Source organism: Suricata suricatta, chromosome 3, assembly GCF_006229205.1.
Source record: "Suricata suricatta isolate VVHF042 chromosome 3, meerkat_22Aug2017_6uvM2_HiC, whole genome shotgun sequence".
NCBI lineage: Eukaryota > Metazoa > Chordata > Mammalia > Carnivora > Herpestidae > Suricata > Suricata suricatta.
The window spans coordinates 140725762-140749064 of record NC_043702.1 but is presented as its reverse complement, the minus strand read 5'-3'; the positions used below and the strand labels follow the sequence as shown (position 1 = coordinate 140749064).

General features: G+C 44.7%; 1 protein-coding gene across 1 annotated transcript; it reads left to right on the top strand.

Moving 5' to 3' along the window:
* Positions 1-754: 754 nt before the first annotated feature.
* On the top strand, positions 755-23283 carry UTP25 (UTP25 small subunit processor component). The gene is made up of 12 exons (XM_029935341.1): positions 755-962; positions 1899-1938; positions 3213-3462; positions 5166-5327; positions 6829-6917; positions 8984-9394; positions 11138-11357; positions 13231-13433; positions 14785-14967; positions 15104-15216; positions 15971-16216; positions 22703-23283. The coding sequence occupies exons 1-12, from the start codon at positions 856-858 to the stop codon at positions 22944-22946; spliced, it is 2268 nt and encodes a 755-aa protein (XP_029791201.1). The 5' UTR covers positions 755-855; the 3' UTR covers positions 22947-23283.
* The last annotated feature ends 20 nt before the right edge of the window (positions 23284-23303 follow it).

Here is a 23303-nt window from a genome sequence, read left to right as displayed (position 1 = left end):
AACATTGACTCTGGGTGATTTTAGGAAAGTTATTTTACTTCACTGGGTATGTTTCTGCTCTCATAACATGATGAATGCAGGAATAGATTTATTTCCAGGGGCTCTTCTAATACTTTCAGAAAACAAGAGAGTCGGGTGAGGGCTGGTATCTCAGCCTTATGTCCCCATTCTTGATACAGCATACGCAGGTGGCTGACCCTAGTGTGTAAAACTTTGGTGGCATCGAAGTTCCCCATCCTCTGTTGCTAGTTTGTAACGTTTTCTTTTTTTATTATTATTATTATCATTATTTTATTATTAGTATTAGTGTTTGTGTGTGTGTGTATAACGTTTACTAAGCATCAGTTTCCTCATCTGCAATACCGGGCGTATTAACAGGACCTCTTTGTGTGTGTACTGCTGTGACAATGAAGTGAGATGTACCAGCACCCTTCTATATTGGTTGGAATTTTTATTATAGCATAATATAAAGTCAGGGCATTCAACCACCTCCGCTACTACACGTTTACGTGGGAGGATTCCCACAAGCAAAACGGAAGGACAAAGCACGCCCACCCATCTACGCACCCCTGGGCCCCAAACCGCACCCCTGGGCCGCAAGCCACCGGCCAACGTTCTAAAACTCAGAGAACAAATAGGCACGCGGGCATGTGCTTCCAAAGAGTCTCGCTAGAGGGCGGAATCGAGACCAGGAAGTTCTAACGCCTGTCGTACAAGCGCGACGTAAAACGGCTCTGCTTTATGGCAACCTGCTTCCGCCGTAAAGCGCCGTGGGCGACCTCGCTGGAGTGAGTTGAGACAAATTCCAGGTGGGAAACGCGGCTGTTGAAGGTGGGCCACCTTGACGTTTTTGCTATGGGCAAACGCGGACGCCGGAGCCAGAGCCAGCTGCTCAACACCCTGACTAAAAAGCAGAAGAAGCACCTTCGGGATTTCGGCGAGGAGCATCCCTTCTATGACCGGTATCGAGGGGCACTGCCGGCGCCCGCGGTGTCCGTGGCTTTTCCCGGGCTGGGTCCGCCGGTCTCCCTGGGACGCACCCCTCCCGCCTCCCTCCCCTTCGTGCACTTCCCCGGCTGCATCCCGCCAAAGATGGGTTTCTTCGTGGGTCTTCCTGCCTGCCTTGTGTTGAGCTCTTAGCTTTATGCTGGGACCGCACGCCCCCAGGGGGACGAGGGGCTGCTTTTTGTACTGTTAGGGGTTTTCTAAGATTGATTTTGGTGTTTGGGCTTTTAAAGAATTGCTTGGGCCCTTCGACATCACTGATTTATCCAATTACAATGAAGAAACCGGGGTATCGGTAGTTGTGGTTTCCTTTGAGTGTCCAGACTGTCAGTGATGATCTTAGCCCTCACCCTTCACTCCGCTTCGGGCCGCTTCATCAGCAGTTAGGGACACTGTAATTAAGAAATGTGCTAGAAAGGGTTTCTTATTTGTTGAATGGATCCTTCTTTCGGATGAGAGCCAGGTACTGTTTGTCATTGTGACATTGTTAAACTTTTCATTTATCAATTATCATTTGTTACATTCTTATAATCCCGGTCCAAGAGCATATATAGTTTTTACATGACTACAGCTATGTATTTATAATGGTATATTCTGCCCTTTTCATTTAAAATTGTGTCATCACGGGCAGTTGGGTGGCCCAGTTGGTTGAGCGTCCAACTCTTAATTTCCATTCGAGTCGTGGGGATTCAGCCTCGCATTGGGCTCTATGCTGAGCATGGAGCCTGCTTAAGACTCCCTCTCTCTACCCCTCTCCCCTGCTCGAACTCCCTCCCTCCCACTCCTCCCTCTCTCTTTCTCAAAATAAAGTAAAATAAAACTAAAGTTGTATCATTAGACTTTTTACTATTGCTACATGCTAGTAGAGTTTAACATTACTTGTTTCTTCTCAGCGTTTCCGGAAAGGAAGCAAAACCACAGATTTATCAACTGGTAATGCTTTATACTTTTTTTTATACTAGTTGGTTCTGGGTTGTTTTAAGATTATATATAATAATAATGAGGTCTGGCTGCATTTCCACTCCTTCCGATTTTAGACATAAGCTTTTGTTTTATTTTTTTAATATTTTATTTATTTTTGGGAGAGAGAGAGAGAGACAGCGTGAGTAGGGGAGGGTCAGAGAGGGAGACAGAGAGAGACAGCATGAGCAGGGGAGGGTCAGAGGGGGAGACAGAGAAAGACAACGTGAGCAGGGGAGGGTCAGAGAGAGAGGGAGATACAGAATCCGAAGCAGGCTCCAGGCTCTGAGCTAGCTGTCAGCACAGAGCCCGACGCGGGGCTCGAACCCACGAACCTCGAGATCATGACCTGAGCCAAAGCCAGATGCTCAACCGACTGAGTCACTCAGGCGCCCTGTAAGCTATTGTTTTAGTAGTGCATGGTTTTGAATGCAGACGTCTGTTAAAATGCCATTGGGATAACTAATACAGTAACCAGAGTTTGAAACTCCCCTGAGAGATTAGCCTGCTGGAACCTGTTAAGGAGGTTTACTGGAGGGCTCTTGGTGAATCCTAAGGAGTATCTTGTTTAGTTAACATAAAAGGAGCCACAAACAGTGCAAACTGAACAGAGGTCCTAATTCATTACAACAAACTAAAACAAAAAAAAACAAAAAAAAAACCATTAAATTCTTTTGTTGTATTGTAATTTTCCTTTTTGTTCCGTTCAACGTGCTAAATATCTGACACAGATTAGTTCTCTTGGGGTGCCTGGGTGGCCCAGTTGGTTGAGCGTCCAACTTCGGCTCAGGTCATGATCTCATGGTTCATGGGTTTGAGCCCCACACGGGCTCTGTGCTGACAGCTCAGTGCCTGGAGCCTGCTTCGGATTCTGTGTTCTCCCTCTCTCTCTGCCCTCCCCTGCTCATGTTCTGTCTTTCTCTCAAGAATAAATAAACATTAAAAAAATAATATTTAAAAAAATTAGTTCTCCTTATAACCTAACGCTCTGCTTTTAGCTTTCTTCCCATGTGGAACATTAGCAGTTCAAAGAAGATAAAAAGATTCTGGAATCATAGCCAGACTAGCTTTTTAAAATAACTTTGTTGCTGGGCCTGGTTGAATAGATACGATTGCATATTTACAGAAAAGCCAATTTTTATTATGAAAGTCCGAACCTGTTATACTTTGGGGCTGATGATAATAATCATAGGGTGGAAACAAGAATTATATGTTTCTGTTTCAAACATTCCCATTTTTTCCTTTAGTCAGAGAGTTCAGATACTTCAGGTTCTGAAAGTGAAGCGGAGAGCGAACCAGAGCAAGTTTCTGGGTACCACAAATTACTCGCCACATTAAAGAATGTTGAGGAGAAGGACGAGGAGGAGGAGGAGGAGGAAGAGGAAGAAGAAGAAGAAGATAGTGCTGTAGATGAGGCAGAAATGGACGCAGATGATGGTGACAGTGATGTCAGTGTGGACGAAGGGACAGCAGCAGAGTCTGCCCAAGTGCAGGAGGGTAAGTGTCTGGTGTGGGCTCATCCTCTGTGTCAGGGCAGACGGCCCCATGAGCACAGTGCCCTGTACCGTGGGATTTGGATGAAAGCACATGGATCCAAAGCAGAGACTCCTGACCTTGTTGGTTCAGTGATACCTTTGGGAATCCGATGAAAACACAGGACCCTCTGGCCAGAAGAATGCAGAAGTAATATTTTTGCTTATAATTTCCAGGTCTTCATCAATCCCAGTTAAAGTTTTCTTGATTCAGAGGAAAGGGGACATAATTATGTTTCTGTGATGGTCTCAAAGAAATCATTGTCCCTCCCTTAGAGAAACCAAATTTAATAGACAGACATAAAAATACAACATTTTCGAGCAGCAGAGTTGTAGGTGACAGCTGGTTGTAGGGTGCGGAAGACCTGCCCGGAGTAAGTGGGGGAAGGCTGCAGAGAGCAGCTGAGCCTGAAAGGTTAAAGCAGTTCTCTCACTCCGACTTCTAGGAGACTTTTTCTTTTAACTTTAAAGCCACCTTTATTGAGGTGTGATTTACACACAGTCAGGGGCACCCATTTTAAGTATACAACTTGAGGAGTTTGACAGACATATACATCTGTGTTATTGTCACCAAAATCAAGATTGAGAACATTTCCAACACTTCTGAAAGGTGTCTTGTCCCTTTACAGTCTGCTTCCCCCTTCTGGCATCAGGCAACCACGACCTGCTTTCTTTCACTATAGATTAGTTTCGCCTGTTCTAGAAATTCATTTAAGTGGAAGCATACAGTCTGTACCCTTTTGGATCTGGCTGCTTAGGCTCCTCATGTTTCTGCAGTTCATCCGTGTCGCTCATGTATTAGAAATTTGTGACTTTGTATTGGAGTGGTATCTCACTGTCAGCGTATCCGAGTAACTGTTTATATCTCACTGTTTTAAGGCCTATTTTTGTTACAGCTGTATTTTTCTGAGGTGTCATTCATCATTCATAGTATTTTAATTCATCAGGTTTACTGGGATCAAATTTTATAGCCTCAGACTTAGGGGGCTTTTTTTTTTTATTAAAAATCCTGTTTTGGATTTTTAAAAATGCGAAGTTTGTGAGGTTTTTTTAAAATAAAAGCAATATATACTTACTATTAAAACTTAAAAGAGTCGTATAGTTAACCTATATCTCTACTGCCTTGGGTTGAACACTTTTAGCATTTTATGTAACCTTCCAGATTACTTTTTTGTGGATAGAAGTAGCAGTATGTACATATACATGAGTGTGTGTGTATAATGGTCTCATATGCTTCTGTGATTTACTTTTTTTCTTTAATAGTCCTTTTCTCCATGAGTGACTGTGGAGATTATGGATCCATATTGGCTTCTTAATTACACAGTATTTCATTGTAAGTGATAGGTGGTAACTTAATACTCCATTGATAGAAAAGGATGAAATCCGTTTTTTGAGTTATTTCTGGTCATCATCGGTGCTGCATTAAACATCCTTACATGTCCATCTTAGTGTCCTTACCGTCTTACAGTCAATTCCTGGAGCTGGAAGGGGGTCAGCAGTCAGGCTTGATTTTGAAACTTAAGTCTTCCCCCTGAATTGGCCTAAAAGTAAATAATAGTAATGAACATCAGGGTTGATTTAGGTTAAGGAAATAAATTTTACTGGTCCACGGCGGGGTAATTATGTTTATGGGTAAATAACTTAATGAAATGTTTCTCGAAATGGCAGACCCTGCTGACCCAGAGGGACACGGTGGCGACGGGCCACCCAGCACATCGCAAGAGTCCCCCAAGGAGTTTACGGATGCAAAACATGAGTCCCTCTTCAGCCTGGAAACTAACTTTCTTGAAGAGGAAAGTGGAGGCGCGTGTCCTCTGAACGCGTCACAAGGTCAGAGCGCAGCGTGTGTTGTGTGATTTCACCAGGAGCTTAGCCTGGAGGGTTGTGAGCCGAAACACCACGCTAAATCTCTAGTCACTGGCGTGAGCTGCACGACAGGCCAGCGGCTCCACTGGAGCTGGAAAGAAATATTTCTCAAAGGTATTTTGTGGTTTTCAGCGGTTGAGCAGTGTTGGGAATCAGGAGGCTATTTAGTAGGACAGGTAGCCTACGAGTGATAGGAGGGGAGGCCCGTTCCCCAGATTCTGCATTGCCGCAGCTGGGGTCAGGGGATGACCTCTGATTTTCTCCCTAAGCAGGGAAGGAAGAGACAGGAGAAAAACGTTTTGCACTTATCTCTCTACCCTTCGCTTGTTCTTTGTAATTGGAGCAGGAATTTTCCAGATAGGTAAGACTCAAGACTGGCTAACCTGATTGGTCCCCATTACCAGGGAGCCCATTAGAGGCCCAGAACTCCATCCTGTCTCTCCAGTCTCTCTCAGCCTCTTGGCCATGCCTCTGTCCCAGGGACAGTGCCTTGGACAAGGCCTGCCTATGGTGGATGTAGGCAGGTCTCTGCTCTCTCTCAGCCTTTGCCTGGCGGGCAAGTCAGGTTGGTCTCGTTGTTTGTCGTGACTGCCTTTTTTGTCCCTCTTACCTCCCTATGGGGAGGGGCAGAGAGAGAGGTCGAAACAGTCTCAAGCAGGCTCTGCACTAGATCTCACAACTTGCAAGATCATGATATGAGCTGAAATCGAGAGTCAGACACTTAACTGACTCAGCCACCCAGGCACCCCAGCTTTTCTCTGCTTCTTAGTGAATGGGACTGGAAGACAAGGTTGGGTGCCAGCTCAAGAGGACTGAAGATAAGCCTGAGCGCAGGTGCTACCATTTGGATCATTTGTTCAACTCAGTTGAGTGTTGAGCATTTCTGTGTGTCCTGCAGTGCAAGACAAATCAGACCTGGAACGTGCTCTCAGGGATCTGACCGTCCAGTGTAGGAGACCAGACGGCACTTACGGGCGTTGCAGTGGGTGGGCAGGAGCAGGGCGGGGCATGGAGGATGGCCTGTTGGTGGAACCTGCATGCCCCTGGCTGGGGAGGCTCTAGGGAAATATTTATTGTGAGTCAGGAGATAACATTAAACATTAGTATTTGGACATACAGAAATGAGGTGAAGGAAAGGATAGGATTTTTAATCGAAGGAAGGAATCCAACAGTGGCAGAAGAGTTTGAGGGCCGCGTAAGTCAAAAATTACGCTGGAGAGGTAGATTGGAGGTGTGCCTCGTGCAGTGCCCCAGATTTCAGACTGAGAAGTTTCTTCAAGGGTTTTGAGCTGGAACATAAAGTGATTAGAGAAATGCTTTAGGAAAAGAAACCGGTTACAGACTTCTGGGCTGGGAGAGAGGGTGGGGGAAATAGATGGGAGAAAGGATGAGTCATTTAGAGGGAAGACCAAAAAAAACCACTTGTTTTCTCCAAGCCTTCTGACATTCTGGATTTCTAAATTAGATCCGTTTCTCCAACACGTGAACAAAGAACTGAAAGAGAAAGAAATTCAAGCTCTTGCTACAAATCCCAAAACTACTCACCAGCTAAAAGTAAGTGTTGCTTCATCAGCCGGTCACAAACGAAGGAAAGCTCCGAGTCCAGCAGTGGTCTTGGGTTTTGGTGGCTTCCCCAAACGGCAGTACATGCTGGTGGTAGATGGCTTGACCAGAGAGCAGGACCCAGGGGTTGGGGGAGCCTAGGGACCCAGGGCTGGCCGGAGAGGCCCAGGGGAGCTGCCGTGTGGAAGACAGAGAAGAGTGGCTCTGGAGGCAGGTACCCCAGGGCTTAGAGCAGCACCTGAGAGGCGCTGCTGCGTGACCTGAAGCAAGTTAGGCTACCTTTTTGATCTTCACTGTTCTCATCTGTTAGAGGGGGGCAGTAATGCTTGACTCAAAGTGAAGTAATTTAGTTTACTGACTGATAACCTAGAAAGTGTTGAGTAAACAGCAGCTGCTGCTGCTATTTGTGTGAAATGTGAGGTGGGTTCACAACGAAGTTACTCAGATGTGGAGCTGATGCTGTTTATAAGAACTGGTCATCCTTTTTTAATTGAAATTTTTATTGAGATAATAATTATAGATGCAATTGTAACAACTAAAGACCTCCCTTATGCCCTTTGCCCACTTCCCCCTGTCTTGAGAAAACTGTGGTATAGCATCAGGGCCAGGAAGTTCACAGGAACACGCTCTCCTGTCTTATTCAGTTTTCCCCGGTTTTTGCTCCTACTCTTTTGTGTGTGTGTTTAGTTCTGCACCGTGTTAAGTCCCCCCATCCATCACCGAAGTCAAGATGCAGAACATTTTCAGCACCATGAAGATCTCTCTTGTTCCCGCTTGCCCTTTTAAAGCCATACCTCCCTCCTTCCTCCCAATTCCTAATCCTTGATAATCACTGTCTGTTCCCTGTTTTACAATTTTGTCCTTTCAAAAGTCTTATGTAAAAAGAACTCTGGGTTACCTGGGTGGCTCAGTCAGCTAAGCATCTGACTCTTGATTTTGGCTCAGGTCAGGATCTCATGGTTTGTGAGATTGAGCCCTGTGTGGGGCTCTGTGCTGGGAGCATGGAATCTGCTCGGGATTCTCTCTCTTCTCTCTCTGCCCTTCCCTTGCGTTCATGCAGTCACTCACTCTCTCTCTCTCTCTCTCTCTCTCTCTCTCTCTCTCTCTCTCTCAAATCACTTTGCATGATTCCCTGGAGATTCATCCTACTCGTTGGTGCATAGATCCAGTGTTGGTGCCTGGGTGGCTCAGTCAATTCAGTGTCTGACTCTTGATTTCGGCTCAGGTCATGATCTCACAGTTTGTGAGATCTACTGCAGAGCCTGCTTGGGATTCTTTCCCCGCTCTCTCTTGCTCCTGCCCCACTATCACACACATGTGTGCTCTCTTTCCCAAAATAAAGAAATAAACTTAAAAATAAATGAACTTACTGCTGAGATCATTCATTTCTTTCCCCTCGCTGTCCCCACCACGCCCCCCAGGATCAGCAATTTTGTTACAGGGCAAAAATTCCCAAACTGGTAACTCACAAAAGTATACTTTAGGATTTTAATACCTATATCTCAAAAAAAATTTCTTTTTTCATGTCCAAGTACATTTGGAAAACATTAGGTTAAATAAAGTAGAACAGAGCTCTTGTCAAAGGACTCCTCAGAACCTTGTGTATCTAATATACATTGTGACTCTCCCAGAGGAAGATTAGCTTTTGTGATGTTTACCAAAGTTCTCTGACCATGGAGCCCTTTCTTTTCTGCAGTGAATTTTGATTCCCTATAACATACTCCGCAGAGTAGTCTGGGATACACTGACATGGTGGAGAGTTCAGGTTGGAAGTCAGAAACCCTGGGCTCTAGCTCTCAGCTCTCTCCTCTCCTGGATAAAGTTTGTGTGAATCATATAATCTTTCTGAACCTCGGCTTTCCTAAATTTTAATAAGAGCATTATGGCATCTACCTTGCAGGGTTGTTGGTTAGGATTAAATGAAATGATCTTGTAAATCAGAATTGTGCAAATTACGAATTGTGTGAATGTAACACAGTATAATGCATTCCTTTTTTATTTTATTTTTTTAAGTATAATGCATTTCTAACTTAGCTCTTGATGTGTCTCTTTCCTAGTGGCCCATATTGGGCCAGCTTGTCTTTTCATCCAAGTTTCAGAAGTTGGAAACATTGAAACCATCAAAGGACCTTGACTTAAAGTCACTTCATCTCCAGAAGCCTCTGGAATCCACCTGGACCAAGACTAACAGCCAGTTCCTCTCTGGTTCCCCCACGTCAAGTAGCCCCTTCACACCCCTCCAGAAAGAGCTCTTCCTAATTATGAATTCTTACCAGGATCTTTTCTACCCAGAAAGGACAGCCCTGAAGAATGGGGAGGAGATCCGCCATGTCTACTGCTTGCATGTAATAAATCATGTCCTCAAAGCCAATGCCCAGGTGCTTGCTAACAATAGCAGACGCCGCAGCCAGAAACTCGGGGTGGGTGATGATGATGACTTCAGAGACCAAGGGCTAACGAGGCCCAAGGTGAGTGGCAGCAGGTGAACTTTGTCCTCAAGAAGGAGGCTGCGAGGCACTGCCATTTAGGTGCCTGGCACTTAGCAGGTACCCGGGTAGTTTAATGATATGAATACTGGGGTGAGTCCAAGAGCGAGCACGTTAGGTGGGCCAGGTAGTGTCAGAGCAGTACAGAAAACAGCTCAGTGGACTGTTTTTAACTGCGGGGATTTGTGGATTTAACTGGAAACTTGCCATCACAGTACTTCTGTGATAGTTTTTCTTAAAGATAACCCTGAACATATGCAAATGACACTCTATTATAATTCTCTTTGTGATTGTGAGAACTGGATGGAACCAGTAAGTCTTTTATCCAGTCCCTGGATGTGAAGGCTGGACAGAGACCCAGATTCATAGGTTCTTGCTAAAGAGAGCCAGGGGCGCTGAAGTAGCAGAGATGTTCTCTTCACTGAGCCACACACATGCATACACCTTGGAAAACAGAAGTTCCTGTTTTCCCATTCTAGAGTGATGACTGCCTAACATGGTTCCATTCATGTGGCTTCATAGGCCTCAGTTCCAGTTGATCTGGGGTCTTTGGTAGGAAATGTGTGTCAGTTGTGCCCACATTACTCTTAGTAAGTGGCTAGCTACATCTTGTGTTGTCCATTTCCTCTACCACCTTAGCCTATATCCCTCCATATTGAAGAACCTAAAAAGATTATTTAGATTGTTTTACTGAGTTTAATAATATTCTAGAGTTAAGTACTGATGTGGATCTTAGACATTTCTTGATCCCACCCGCTACTTGAAAGCTGGGGAAAACGAAGCCTGGACACTTACATAGTGTGACTACTAGGACAGAACTTGGCCTTCTTCAGTCTTGGGCCCTCACTGCTGCACTGTCCCAGGCTGAATCACGACACCTGCCCAGATGTGCGGGCTCCCTTTCTGGGAAACCATCTGAGTCTTGGACATGAGGATTTTAGATTTATCTGTCTCCATTTAGAGTTGTAGAGAAGAATGAAGTTGTAGAGAAGAAGGCAGATTAACGGTGAAGCACATTTAGAATTTGGTGAATTGTGTGATTTGACGGGCTGTTTATGTTATTGATATTTATAGAAGGCTAGTTAGAAGTTTCTCATTTATCAAGCATATTCTGTTTTCATTCTCAACAGTTGTAACTTCAAGCATTTTTGGAAATGTTTGGAAAACTAAGTCCTATATATCCCATTGAGATATGATCTTATTTCAGAAATGCTTTATCGTTTCTGAAAAATGTACTGGAGAACATTCTAGAAACGTACTGATTCATTAATCCTTTTCCTTGCCGGCTTTATTTGTTCTCTCCTTATTACATCTAATTCATTATTTACTATGTATGTATGTATTCCTTGGGGCTTATGGATAAAAATACTACACTAAGTTCTATGGGAGACAAAAATGAGTAACATTTCTTGCCACTTGTATGTTTATACTGGGTTTTTGCTAGTGGGCAGCTGTTAAAGGCATTGACTTAATCCTGAAAGGTATTTCCACATTCTGTTTGAGAATTGCCTCCTCTGGGGCCATGAGCTCAGAGTCCACAGGACATGGTACTGTGGATATGAGAGGTGCTCAGCCTTTAGCACTGAGCCAGGTCCTGTGCAAAAGGGTGGTCTAGATAGGAGCCGCTCTACAGAGGGTTGTTCAGCTCCGTGTCCTCAGCAGGCTGATCTGCAGCTGCCAGTCCTTCTCCTGGTCCCACCAAGGCTGCCGTGGCTTCCTCCACAGGTGCTGATCGTGGTGCCCTTCCGGGAAGCTGCTCTACGGGTGGTCCAGCTCTTCATCAGCCTCCTCGAGGGCGACAGCAAGAAGAAAATAATTGTGAGCAACAAAAAGAGGTTTCAGGGAGAGTATGGCTCTGATCCTGAGGAGAGACCACCCAACCTGAAGAGGCCTGAGGATTATGAAGCTGTGTTTGTCGGCAACATCGATGACCACTTTCGGATCGGTAATTCTTCCTTGTCAGAACTCAGACCCCGAGGGACCTACAGTGTGAGGTTCTCATGGCTGGAGGCTAGAAGCCTGGAATTAGGCTTCCTCACAGTGAGTTGAGATGTCCTCCTAGGACATCTCCTAGGGCTAGGGTGCATTTGAGACATCCTGTCTGCCAGGGGAGAGAGTTTTGCTTGGTTAGTGGGGTGGAGCATCTCTGAAGCTCTATATAGAGACACATGCACATTTATAATAGAAATGTCTCAGCGAACCCATAGCTAGTAGTTGATGCTACAGGGGAGTTGGAAATGACATGGGCTGAGTGGGTCGCTCAGGGGAGGCTGAATAAACTGAGGGTCTGTGCATAATGGTGGACCTCCCTCCTGCTGGCCATGCAGAGTGCCTACCTCTGAATTGTCTCTACTCAGGACTTACCAACTGCCGCCCAACTTGTTACATGTTTGCTTGTTGCTAGTTCAACTCCCATATACTTGGTCGGTTGTATATTGATAGAGTAATGTTCTTGGGGAAATGTTTATTAGTCATATAAGCTCATTCAACAAACATTTATTAATCATCTACTGTGTGCCAAGAACTGTTAGGAAGCTAGGGATTTAAAATAAAAGTTATGATTCCTATTGCTAAGGAAATCCGGTGTCATGGGAAAACAATACAGAATGATAATGGTAAGTACTAATCAGAGGATGCAGTGGATGTTCTGGGAGTGTTTAAAGCACTTTTTGTATTCCAGAAGAGGACAGGATAGTTAGGGAAGGCCTCCTGGTGGAGGTGCCATTTATAGAAAGTTACAAAGAGGGGTGGTCAGTGTGGAGGAGAAGATTTCAGACAGGAAACTACCTGTGCAGAGGCCCATATCTTACAGACTGATGCCAGCCTGATGCATAGGCATCAGGATGAAAAAGCCAGGCATGACCTAAGATTTGCATAGACTTCAGCAGGACTGTAGTGTTAGGTGCAATGGGACAATAGTTGATGTTTAGTTTTACTTTTTAAAAAAATGTTTATTTATTTTTGAGAGAGAGCATGAGCGGGGGAGGCATAGAGAGAGACGGAGACACAGAATCCAAAGAGGACAGGCTCCAAGCTGTTGGCCCGGAGCCTGATGCTGGGCTGAGACCCACAAACCATGAGAACATGACCTGAAATGAAGTTGGTCACTCAACTGACTGAGCCACCCAGGTGCCCTGAGAGTTGATGTGTAGTTTTAAACAAGTGCAAGTGTCCTGCAAGCTGCTGATACATCAGTTTTGAGCTCAAGAAAGAGATGTGGGCTAGAAGTACAGATCTTTGTGGCAGTGATGTTACAGTTGTGGTTGGTGAATAAATTTACCCATTTATTATTCATAAACTTATGTAGAGTTAAAGTAAAACTTAGAGCCAAGTCAGGGATTTGTGCAAAAGTTGTTTGGATCTGGAAGGATAGATACGGGCCAGGTCAGGTATAGAAACAGAAGTAAGTGTTAAAGAAGTGGGTACCACTAGTGAGGAAAAGAACATGAGAAGGAAGATGTGTTCAGTATGCTGCTGTATGCAATTGTGGCAAGAAACAAAATGTCATTGAATTGATGACCTTGGCAAGAGTCATTTCAGTGGAGTGCTGAGAATCGAGCCAGATTGCAATGCATCGAGGAATGAAAGGGAGGGTTCTAAGTGGAGACCATCCTCTGGGGAAGTTTGGCCCTAAAGGAAAAGACCAGGAACTAGATGGGACCATAAACTCAGGGAAGGAGGATTATTATTTTAGTAAGTAAAACAAGTTGTTTTATGTACTAAGGGGAAATATGTGAAGTACAACGTGCATCAGAGGGCAGAAGCTGATGGTGTGGTGGGAACTAACGAACTGATGTGCGCTTGGCTGTCTTGTGTAGGAGTGGCAATCCTCCAGAGGAGCATCCGACTCTATGCCCCCTTTTACTCCTCTGACATCCTCATTGCCTCCCCGCTGGGCTTGAGGACCATCATTGGTGGAGAAGGAGAGAAGAAGAGAGATTTTGACTTTTTGTCTTCTGTTGAGCTTCTCATCATCGATCAAGCTGACATTTACCTGATGCAGAACTGGGAGCATGTCCTGGTAATGGTGGTCATTCACATTTAGAGTGACAAAGTTCACATTTAGGGAGAGAGGAAGCTCAGTGATTTACGTCCTTTTTTTTTTTTTAATATTTATTTTTGAGAGGGAGAATGCATATGAGTGGGGGAGGGAGAGAGAGAAGGAGACAGAATCCGAAGCAGGCTCCTCGCTGTCAGCACAAAGCTCGACATGGGGCTCAAGCCCATGTATGGTGAGACCATGACCTGAGCTGAAGTCAGACACTTACTTGATTGACTGAGCCACCCAGGCACTCCAGTGGTTTAATTCTTAACGTGTTATTTAAGTCCAAATGAGAACTCAGTTTGGAAATGGAAATGTTTCACATTTTCCAGTTTGAAAAAGCTTTTTGTCCCCCCTTCTGCCCACAGATTGGTCTATAATTATGCAGAGAAATAAAAATTCTTATCAGTATTTTCATATCTCCAGCAAAGGTTTCTTCCCTTAAAGGTCACTTCTGTGAGTAGACCGTTTCAGTGTGACTGGTTGGTAAGTTCGTTCCTTATAACCAGGAACGTCTTTACCTAACATAATTCTTCCTACTATTTATGATCATTATTTCTTGTTTGGCCTTCAGAGGAAATGGGAAACATTGCTCAGGATTTCTTAACGTGTGATCTTGTTTTACAGAGGTTTTTATCTTCCTACTGTAACTTACGCTGTCATTTTTTCCTCATTCCCCACATACTCTGCAGTGTTGTCCCTTGTTTACTTTGGAACAGTCCTTATCACAGAATCATAGGTTTGGTTTTTAGAGTCGCTTCTGTAGTCCCACCTTGTAGGAAGGTTGGGGCGGATAAAGGGGAGCATTTACTCATGAAGGAGGGAATACGTTTATAGTACTTGTTAGCCATTAATAGAGATTTCCAGGTAAAAATATAATGAAGCTAGAAAAGGCATGTAGATGGTTGAGTCATATTTTTTAATTTGAGGGAAAAGCAGGTGTTGTGGCTTGGGGGATCTCCTAATTTTGAGGACTATGTCATTAAAGAACAACAGCTCTGTTTTCTATGTCATTTCTTTTCTTATCCAAGTCTGGGACTGAAGAACCCATAGAGTGACGAGGGTAGCATTTCTGAAGTTCCTTTTAAAGGAGTATTCGTATAGGTACTATTTGACCTTTTCTGAAAGATCCAAGAGGTAACCAGTTTTAGCTTACCTTCCTGTTGGCAGTGTTCGCCTAACTGGGCAATTCACACCATCTGAGCCTTGATTTTCCTGGTGTAATTTGGAAGTTGATTGTATATACCCCATGGGGTTTATAAAATGCTTAGCAGTGCCCAACAGGTACATCCAGGATAAAAATTAATGGTAGTGTTCTTTCTGTTCAAAGCATTTGATGAACCACATGAACCTACTGCCATTGGATTCACATGGGGTGGACTTCTCTCGAGTGAGGATGTGGAGCCTCAATAATTGGTCCAAGTATTATCGCCAGACACTGCTTTTTGGGGCCCTGCAAGATGCCCAGATCAACTCCATATTCAACAAATACTGTGTCAATCTGCAAGGCCAGGTAGGCTCTCTCCTTGTTTCTCTGGGTCTTTATGAAGCACTGTGTACTGTTTGGGTCATGAGGCATAAGGAGAAGATGGCATTTGGTCAGCAGTGGGCATGGCTGGCCTTCTGACGCTCTCATTGACTCCTGACAGGTGGCTGTGAGGAATGTCCCAGTGACAGGCTCCATCAGCCATGTCCTGGTGCAGCTTCCACATGTCTTCCAGAGGATGGAAGCTGAAAACCTAGCTTCAGTGATTGATGACAGGTACCTATCGCTTCCTGGTCCCATTGGACACTTGGGGGTCAGAGAGAGGGATTTGGCTTTGACATATAAATTTAGAATTGGGCTGTATGTTGATTTTACTGATTACCATTTACCAAATGAGATGAGATAATTGAACCCAGTCATCAACAGAAGAGGAAACTGAAGCCCAGAGAGGAACAGTGCCTTGTCCCAGTTCCCCAGCTGGTTGGGAACATCAGTACGATAGATCAGGAGCCTTCCCAAGAGATTGGAGCATTTCCTAACTACATTACTGCTTAATTTTAAACCCTTCAGGGCAAGAATTAATGCCCAGAAGCAAACCCTGAAACCTTTAAATATTCAACTCTAAGCCCTTCACCTTTTGCTTCATGCAAACCTCAAGGTTCCATGTGTTTAATTCTCTCTGTGTTTTCCCTGTTTCCTCATTGTGTTGGTCAGGGGACTCATGGGAGTTGTTCAGTGATGACTTGTTGATTGACAACAGAACGAATGCATGCATGAATGAGTGATGTGCGTATGTACTTCTAGAATAACTCCCTAAGATATACTGGCATCACATCTATTTGTTATGATGAATAGTGTTAGCACTTAATTTTTTTATCCTTATATAATCTCTTTGTGATGAGGTAAGCCATCTTGGCCTTTTGGGGGAAAGTAGAAGGAGATTGTGACTTGCCCAGGGTAATGCAGTTAGTGATGACACTGAGGGCTAATCTCTAGATCATTGACTTTTTCCTTTGCTTTTCCAAATCAGGTTTAACTTTTTTGTGAACAAGATTTTGCCTCAGTATCGTGACGCAGTCATGTCTCACACGTTCATCTATGTCCCCTCTTACTTTGACTTTGTGCGTCTCCGAAATTACTTCAAGAAGGAAGAACTGAACTTCACTCACATCTGCGAGTACACCCCGAAGTCTGGGGTCTCCAGGGCCAGACACTTCTTCCTTCAAGGAGAGAAGCAGTTTTTGCTCCTCACAGAGCGCTTCCATTTCTACAAAAGGTAAAGTGGCGCCAGGTTTTGAGTGTCCTCTCAGGAAGAGAAAATGCGGTGCAGATCAGGGCCTACTTCTGAGTGCATGACAGGCTTTGCGGTGCTGTAAGGTCCTCTTCAGTCCACCTTTTGTAGAGGAGCCAGAAAGTTTTGGAACTGGACCGGCTCTTCTTGGTTGGTTGGCTGACTTCCTCCCCAAATGGGCATTGTTGGAAAACATAGAAACAAATGAGTGACTACAGTATAATCAGCATGTGGATCTCGAGTGGGTCCACACTTGGGGTACTTCCTGTAGCTGTGGTCTTACACCTCAGGAAGGACATGGCTGAGGTGAACGAGTCTAGATAGCACAACTGAAGTGACTCTCAGAAGGAGAAGACCCTGCTGTGGAGCACAGACATCAGGGGTTGTGTGGTCTAGGAGGTGGAGGCGGAGCACAAGGTCAGTGTTCAGAAAGTTCCAGTGTGTCTTCAAGGGGTACACACACACTTCCTGACCAAGAAGACTAGGACTGAGGGCATCTGAGAAGACCAAGACCCCTTGTTTGCAGGAGGCAAAAAGTGAGGGGCTTACAGTGGCATATTTAATGATTTCAGAATTTGCTTTGCTTCCCCACTATGTGATTTTGACAAAACAAGTTGGACCTTTAAAAAATTTTTTTTTGATGTTTACTTATTTTTGAGAGGTGATGGGTGAGGGGCAGTTAGAGGGAGACACAGAATCTGAACTAGGCTCCAAGCTCTGGTCTGTGCACAGAGCCCAACATGGAGCTCGAACTCACAAACCACGAGATCATGACCTGGCCTGACCTGTGAGATAGACAGTTAACTGACTGAGCCACCCAGCTGCCCCTTGACTGGCCTTTTTTCAAAAATTCTAATTAGCGTTAGTAATATTTCACTTTTTATTACTATTTGCAACCTCTTATGCCCCCAGAAGTCAGGTATTTTATTGTTTTGCCACGTCTGCTGCCAAATGAAAAGCTCTTTTTAAACCCTTATCTGTAGAGAGAAAATTGCATCCTATTATCTCTTCTTTCCTGATTATGTTTTGCCTTTACTGTTTTATTACTTCTCAGTCACATACACGACTGAGGGACTTTTTCTTAGGGAGCTGCAAACACATACTCCAGAAATCTAGGCTTTGGAGCATATTTGATGATGCACATTGGCGTTGCTTTGCCTTTTAGTTTGTGCTGATGTTAGAATGTGCTCCCCAGGCATGTTCTTGTTACCAAGATGGGGATGGAGAACTCTAGCAGCCCACCAGGGCTGAGCTGACCTGACATGACCTCTTTGGGTGTTTGCTGACTAGGTGATCTGTGAGTGGAGAGAGGAGAAATGGCTACATTTGTGTTCCCCAGGCTCCATTCTTGGGCACCCACTTAGGACTCTGACCAAAGAGTGCTGATGAATTTTGGCATCTTTATTTGCTTTGTTCCAGTAAGTTGTTGTTTTCATTCATGTTGGAAAGTGATATTTTGGGGGAGTTTGCACTCAGCAGGTCTTAAGAGCCCTTAGTTTTCTATCAGCTTGACACGTGAAAGCAAGCCTTTTAAGTGAAGTGGATGAATTGGGAAATTTCCCAGTGCGATGGTCTATAGCAAGTATGAATTAAGCAGGGCGGAGACTGCTCTCAAATAGCAGCTTTGCAAGGAGAGTGCATGATGTCTTCAGCAGGCAGCACAGTCCGCCGGCTGACAGCACTGTACGTACCAAACTGTGTTGCTCCCGAATCACTACAAAGACAAACCAAGCGTGTACCACTTGCTCTGTACCCTGGACCAGGTTCATGGCATATCCTGGCCTGCACTGAAAATGAGTAGAAATAACGTGCGTCAGTGTTCTGCGACTGCTAATTTTCTCAAAGTTTCCAACTCTAGATATTTTTGCTTGAAAGGCCACCAAAGTGATGATGGGTGCTTTTATCTGCAATGCCTTTGTGATTTGATTTGACCTTGGTACATATAAGTTAGGCTTTAGTATTCAGCTCTGAAGTTCTGTATTTCTATTCTCTGTGGAAGTAGGCAGTATTAGAAATATCAGTGCTCTTTTGTGAGCTAGCAGAACATTTTCAACCAGAAGATGATTCATTAATTGTGGGGATCGGAGGATGAAACCAGCTGAATCTTAGGATTGGACAGGCCTTCGGTCATGATGGCCTGCCTGAGGATGGCATGCTTCACAACCCTGTCCGTGAGCTTTATCCCTCAGTTGCCACAGCAGGGAGAATTCTTAACCAGGGCACAGTCAGAAGACTCTGGAGGTGGGAGTTATGGGGTTGGAAAAGGCTGCTGGGGTATTTCTTATGTCTTCTTTTTTTTTTTATGTTTATTTTTGGGAGAAATAGAACATGAGCAGGAATAAGGCAGAGAGAGATGGCAGGGGCAAAGAGATTGAAGGAGACACAGAATCCAAAGCAGGCTCCAGGCTCCAAGCTGTCAGCATAGGGCCTGACACGGGGCTCAAACTCATGAACCATGAGGTCATGACTTGAGCTGGAGTCAGACCCTTGACCGACTGAGCCACCCAGGCATGCTGGGGTATTTCTGAGTACCCCCAGCGCCTGAGAGTCCCCGGTTCTGGAAGAAGACCATTTTTATAGACAACGTGGAGGAGGCAACCTTTCGGATCAGCCGTGGGGGCCTCATTTTGCAGTTGGCAGGTGAGGTAGACATCTGGAATGTCCTGTGCCCTTAGTTTAAGTTCCTATTCAGCCATTCTGTCATATTTCTAGGGGTCACTGAAGACCCAGTACCTGTACCAAGGGAGGAAGAAGGTAGGGGAAGGGATGCTGGAGATTACGGAGAATCGACAGTAACTGTCCCTCTCAAGGGGCCCTCACCACGGTCCCGATTTCCAGGAGCTACCTCGTCTATTGTGGGAGATGGAAACTGTGAAAGATTTTCTTGGTTTTTATATACAACACTTACTGGAATTGGTTTTGTTGTTTTATTTCATAAGTACTGTGATTCTGAGAGTGTTATACAATTATCGTAAAGAACTTGGAAAATCTAGGTTAAAAGAAAAAATGGAATCTCAGTGCCCTGATATTAATACCCATTTTGGTGTATCTTTCTTTTTTTTATGTGAGAAATATGTGCACATGTACAGATGTGCACACCGTGCATTTTTTTTTTTAACTAAATTGGGATTATACTGTACTTGTTGGGATGTTTTTTCTTTTATGTGTTTTATGTGCTTATTGAAAAAGAATTTTAATGTGTTAACACTTTGGCATGTGTATGTGTATATCATGGGTGCATTTTTAAGTTGGCATATAAAGCTCTATTATGTCCTCCCTTCCCCCAGCTTTTTATTTGGAAAGATTTCATTTCACAGGCAATTGTAAGACTGTAATAGTGAACATCTGTACCTCCTTTTGCTTGGACTTCACCAGCTGTTAGCATTTTGTCACATTTGTATGCACCCCTGTTCTCTGGCTTTCCTTCTCTTTGTCCATTCACATCTTATTTTTCCTTTCTGAACCATTTATAAATAAGTATAGGGGCTTCCTGGCATTGAACTCCTAAATCTTTCAGCATATAGTTCCTAAAAACAAGAATAGTATTTTATCTGACTACAATACCATTATCATACCACTTGATATTGTTATAGTAATGTTGTCTGATATATAGTCTTTATTCAAATTTTCCTTGTTGTCCCTATGATGATCATTATAGCTGTTTCACCCAATAAGCCAGGATTCAGTTAAGGATCATACAGTACATTCGGTTAGTGTTTCTTTAGTCTATCTTAGTAGTTCTCAGCTGGGGGCAGTTTTCTTCCTGGAGACATTTTTGGTTGTCAGAACTGGACTAGTGCTTCTAGTGCATCGAGGCCAGGATGCTTCTGGATGCCCTAGAGTTCAGAGCTTAGCCTCATAACAAAGAACTATTGGGTTCAATAGGTCAGTAGTGTGGCGCTTAAGAAACCTTGATCTCAAATAATTCTCTTGCTTTTTTTCCTTTGACATTTTTTTAAGAGTCCAATCCAGTTTCCTGTAGAATGTCCCAAAGTCTGGATTGTGTAATTGATTTTTTTAATTATTTAGACCAGTGGTTCCCAGACTTTGCTGTACATTAGAATCCCCTTGCGGAGCTTTTAAAGACCCAGATATCCAGGGCAGACCCCAGTGCCAATTAAATCCCTGTGTCTGCAGATGGGACGAAGCATAGGTATTTCAAGCACACAGACAGACAGGTGATACATTGTGCAGTGAAGTTCAGAATCACTGACTAGATTAAACCTCTTTCAGTAAGAACTCTACATAGAGGATATTGTATACTTTCCACTGTATCTTGTCGAGGGACCCATCCCCCTCTGCAGCAGCAGGCTGCTCTTGCTTGTTATTCCCTGCACGGCTCGCGGTGGGGTTGGGGTTCTCTCAGTGGGGCTTGGTGTGAAGCAGGCCCTGTTCATCCCAGGCTCGGTGTGAGGCAGGCCCTGTTCGTCCCGGGCTCAGTGTGAGGCGGGCCCTGTTCATCCTGGGCTGTGGAGCTGGGGCCTGTTCATCCCGGGCTCGGTGTGAGGCGGGCCCTGTTCATCCCGGGGTGTGGAACTGGGGCCTGGCCAGCATTCCTGCAGTGCACTCCATGGCCGCCAACCCTACCTTGAGTCTGTAAGGGATCTTCATAAGAAAGAGCTTCCTGCTTCTCCCACAGTGGTGGCGGACCTGTGCTTATGTCTGTAGGATGTTGGGCTGAATGGATTTTGTGCTGTTTCCCCACGGACAGTCTGCTTTTGCTTTTCACCGGGTGTAAGTCTTGTGGTGAAGCCTGGGGTGGGGCTTTAATGCCCCAGCCCCAACACTTGACCTTTGCCCCTCTCTCAGCAGTTTCACACTTTTACTTCATATAGATATGGGTTTTGGAAGTGAGGTTTCATGTCTGCACCAAGGAGTCTCTCTCAAGTCTCCTGCCTTGCCTCCCACCTTTTTCTCCAGGACCCCCAGTGGAGGTCTGGGGAAGAGAACGGATGTGAGCTAATGGAGTGTCCACCAATCCCAGGGATTCTGAACTGTCACACAGGCCTACCTTTGCCCTTTAAGAATTTGTACAGCTGTTTTCTTGTTACCCATTTTCATGACAGCTGCCCTCTTCCTCCTGTGCTCTGCCAGGAGTGAGGTCGATCACATATCCTGTCTCTCCTCAGAGGGGTTTGTCGCTCTGGAATTCAGTCAGTGGTGGGCTGGCTCATGAGATCTGGTTGCCCATCTCTTCCCAATTCCCAAGTTTAGCAACATAACATTGGTAGCTTGCAGTTGGCCATGGTGGGAGTATTTACACAACAGAAATTGGCAATTGCTTCAAACTAGCAACCCTCTCTTCCCCACTGAGAACCAGCTATTAAACATACACCTCCAGGACACCATTGAATCGGTTCACGGGGGGTGACACACGCTGTCTAGGCTCAAGAAAAGGAACGTTGGCTATCTGGTTTTTTCTGGTTAGTGTGGAAGCAGGGCTCTCTTGAGTGTTTTACCTACAAAGCAGAAGTGGAACTTAGTGTTTGCTTTTGTTTGTTTTGATAACTAGTGAGGTAGAACAGTGTACTCCGGTTCATTAGCCGTTGGAATTCCTTCTTTATGGTGGCAGTGCTGAAAAGGGAACTAAGTAGTGGATTGCAGTTACTGTTTGGAAGACTGGTCTCCAGGGAGATCAGGACGATCCGTGGGATAAGAAGACAAGGAAAGTGCATCCTCTGTGAATAAAATAGGTAAAATTCCCAAGTGAGTCTAATAGCAGCAGCGTATGAGAGGGCTTTAGCAGGAAAAATCAGAACCTTGTCAGCTATAAAATCTTTTGTGATGGGGCCCTAGAGGGAATAATTGACCTAGACCCAAACCATACGGTTAGTCCCTAGGGTCCGCACCTCCCCCCGCCCTGTTCCCCACCACTGTGTGCAGCACTGCAGCAAGGAAGGAAGTGCATGAGCTGTTGAAACTAATTGCTTTTCCGTAATGCCTGATGGGTCCTCAGGCAGGATTTTGTATGTGGGCGAACATGGGACATCTGCCGTGGAGTTAGCTTGTCTGCAGAGTGACAGGAAAAGACTGATACAAAGGCCTTTACAGATCATGCGGTTCATTTTACGTATTGGGTCCGGCCTCACTGCCGTTTTAGAACATTCTGTTTTGCCTGATTATAATAAGGATAGCGTTGAGTTGTAACTGTTTACTTTTAAATTTTTCTGTGATAGATCTTTAATCCTAGTCTACTGTTCTTTCTTTCCCTAACTTGGAACGCCCAGAGTAGGCTCAAGAAATGCAAATTTATTTTATCTCTATCTTAAGCCAAACATTAGGAATTCAAATATGTTGTCACAGAATAAGCCCTTCCAACTCAAAATAATCTTTGGTTTGTTGGGTGGTGGGCCGTTATCTTCCTCCTGGAGCATGGAGCAGCAGGAGCGAGCTGCACCCCTGTTGAATTCTTATGTAGCTTTTCCACAGATTTTCTCCAATAGATCTAGCCTCTCTTTCCCCTTCTAATAGGTACACCATAAAAGGGATCAGGAACCTGATTTTCTATGAACTGCCAACATATCCGCACTTCTACAGTGAAGTCTGTAACATGCTGAGAGCCACGAGCAGAGGCGAGGAAGCCACCTGGACTTGCACTGTCCTCTACTCCAAGTTCGATGCCCAGAGGTTGGCTGCTGTGGTTGGTGTGGAGCGGGCCGCGCAGATGCTGCAGTCCAAGAAGAACGTCCACCTCTTTATTACTGGAGAAAGATGAGAACTCGTTGGACAGGAAACGGCATTGGCCTGACACCTGATGCTTGATTCTGTGCCACGTGGACCCAATTCTGATCACTTATGCAAGGGAAGGACAGCTACAGGAAGGGACACCGGGCAGCGCCATCTGGGTACTTCCTTCTTTTCAGGACACGCGTCCCTGAAAAGTTACATGTGAACCAAATTTGGGGTGCCTCTTTCAGAGATCAGCAGGGGGCTAATAGAATTCTGCAAGGTTGATAGAAGGAAAAAATTCTACTTGTGAGACTTTTTGTAAGCCATCAATTCTTCTACTGTTATTTTATTCTCTAATTTATTACACTTGGTAAATTCTTTCAGATTCGCCTCTTTCTGTTTG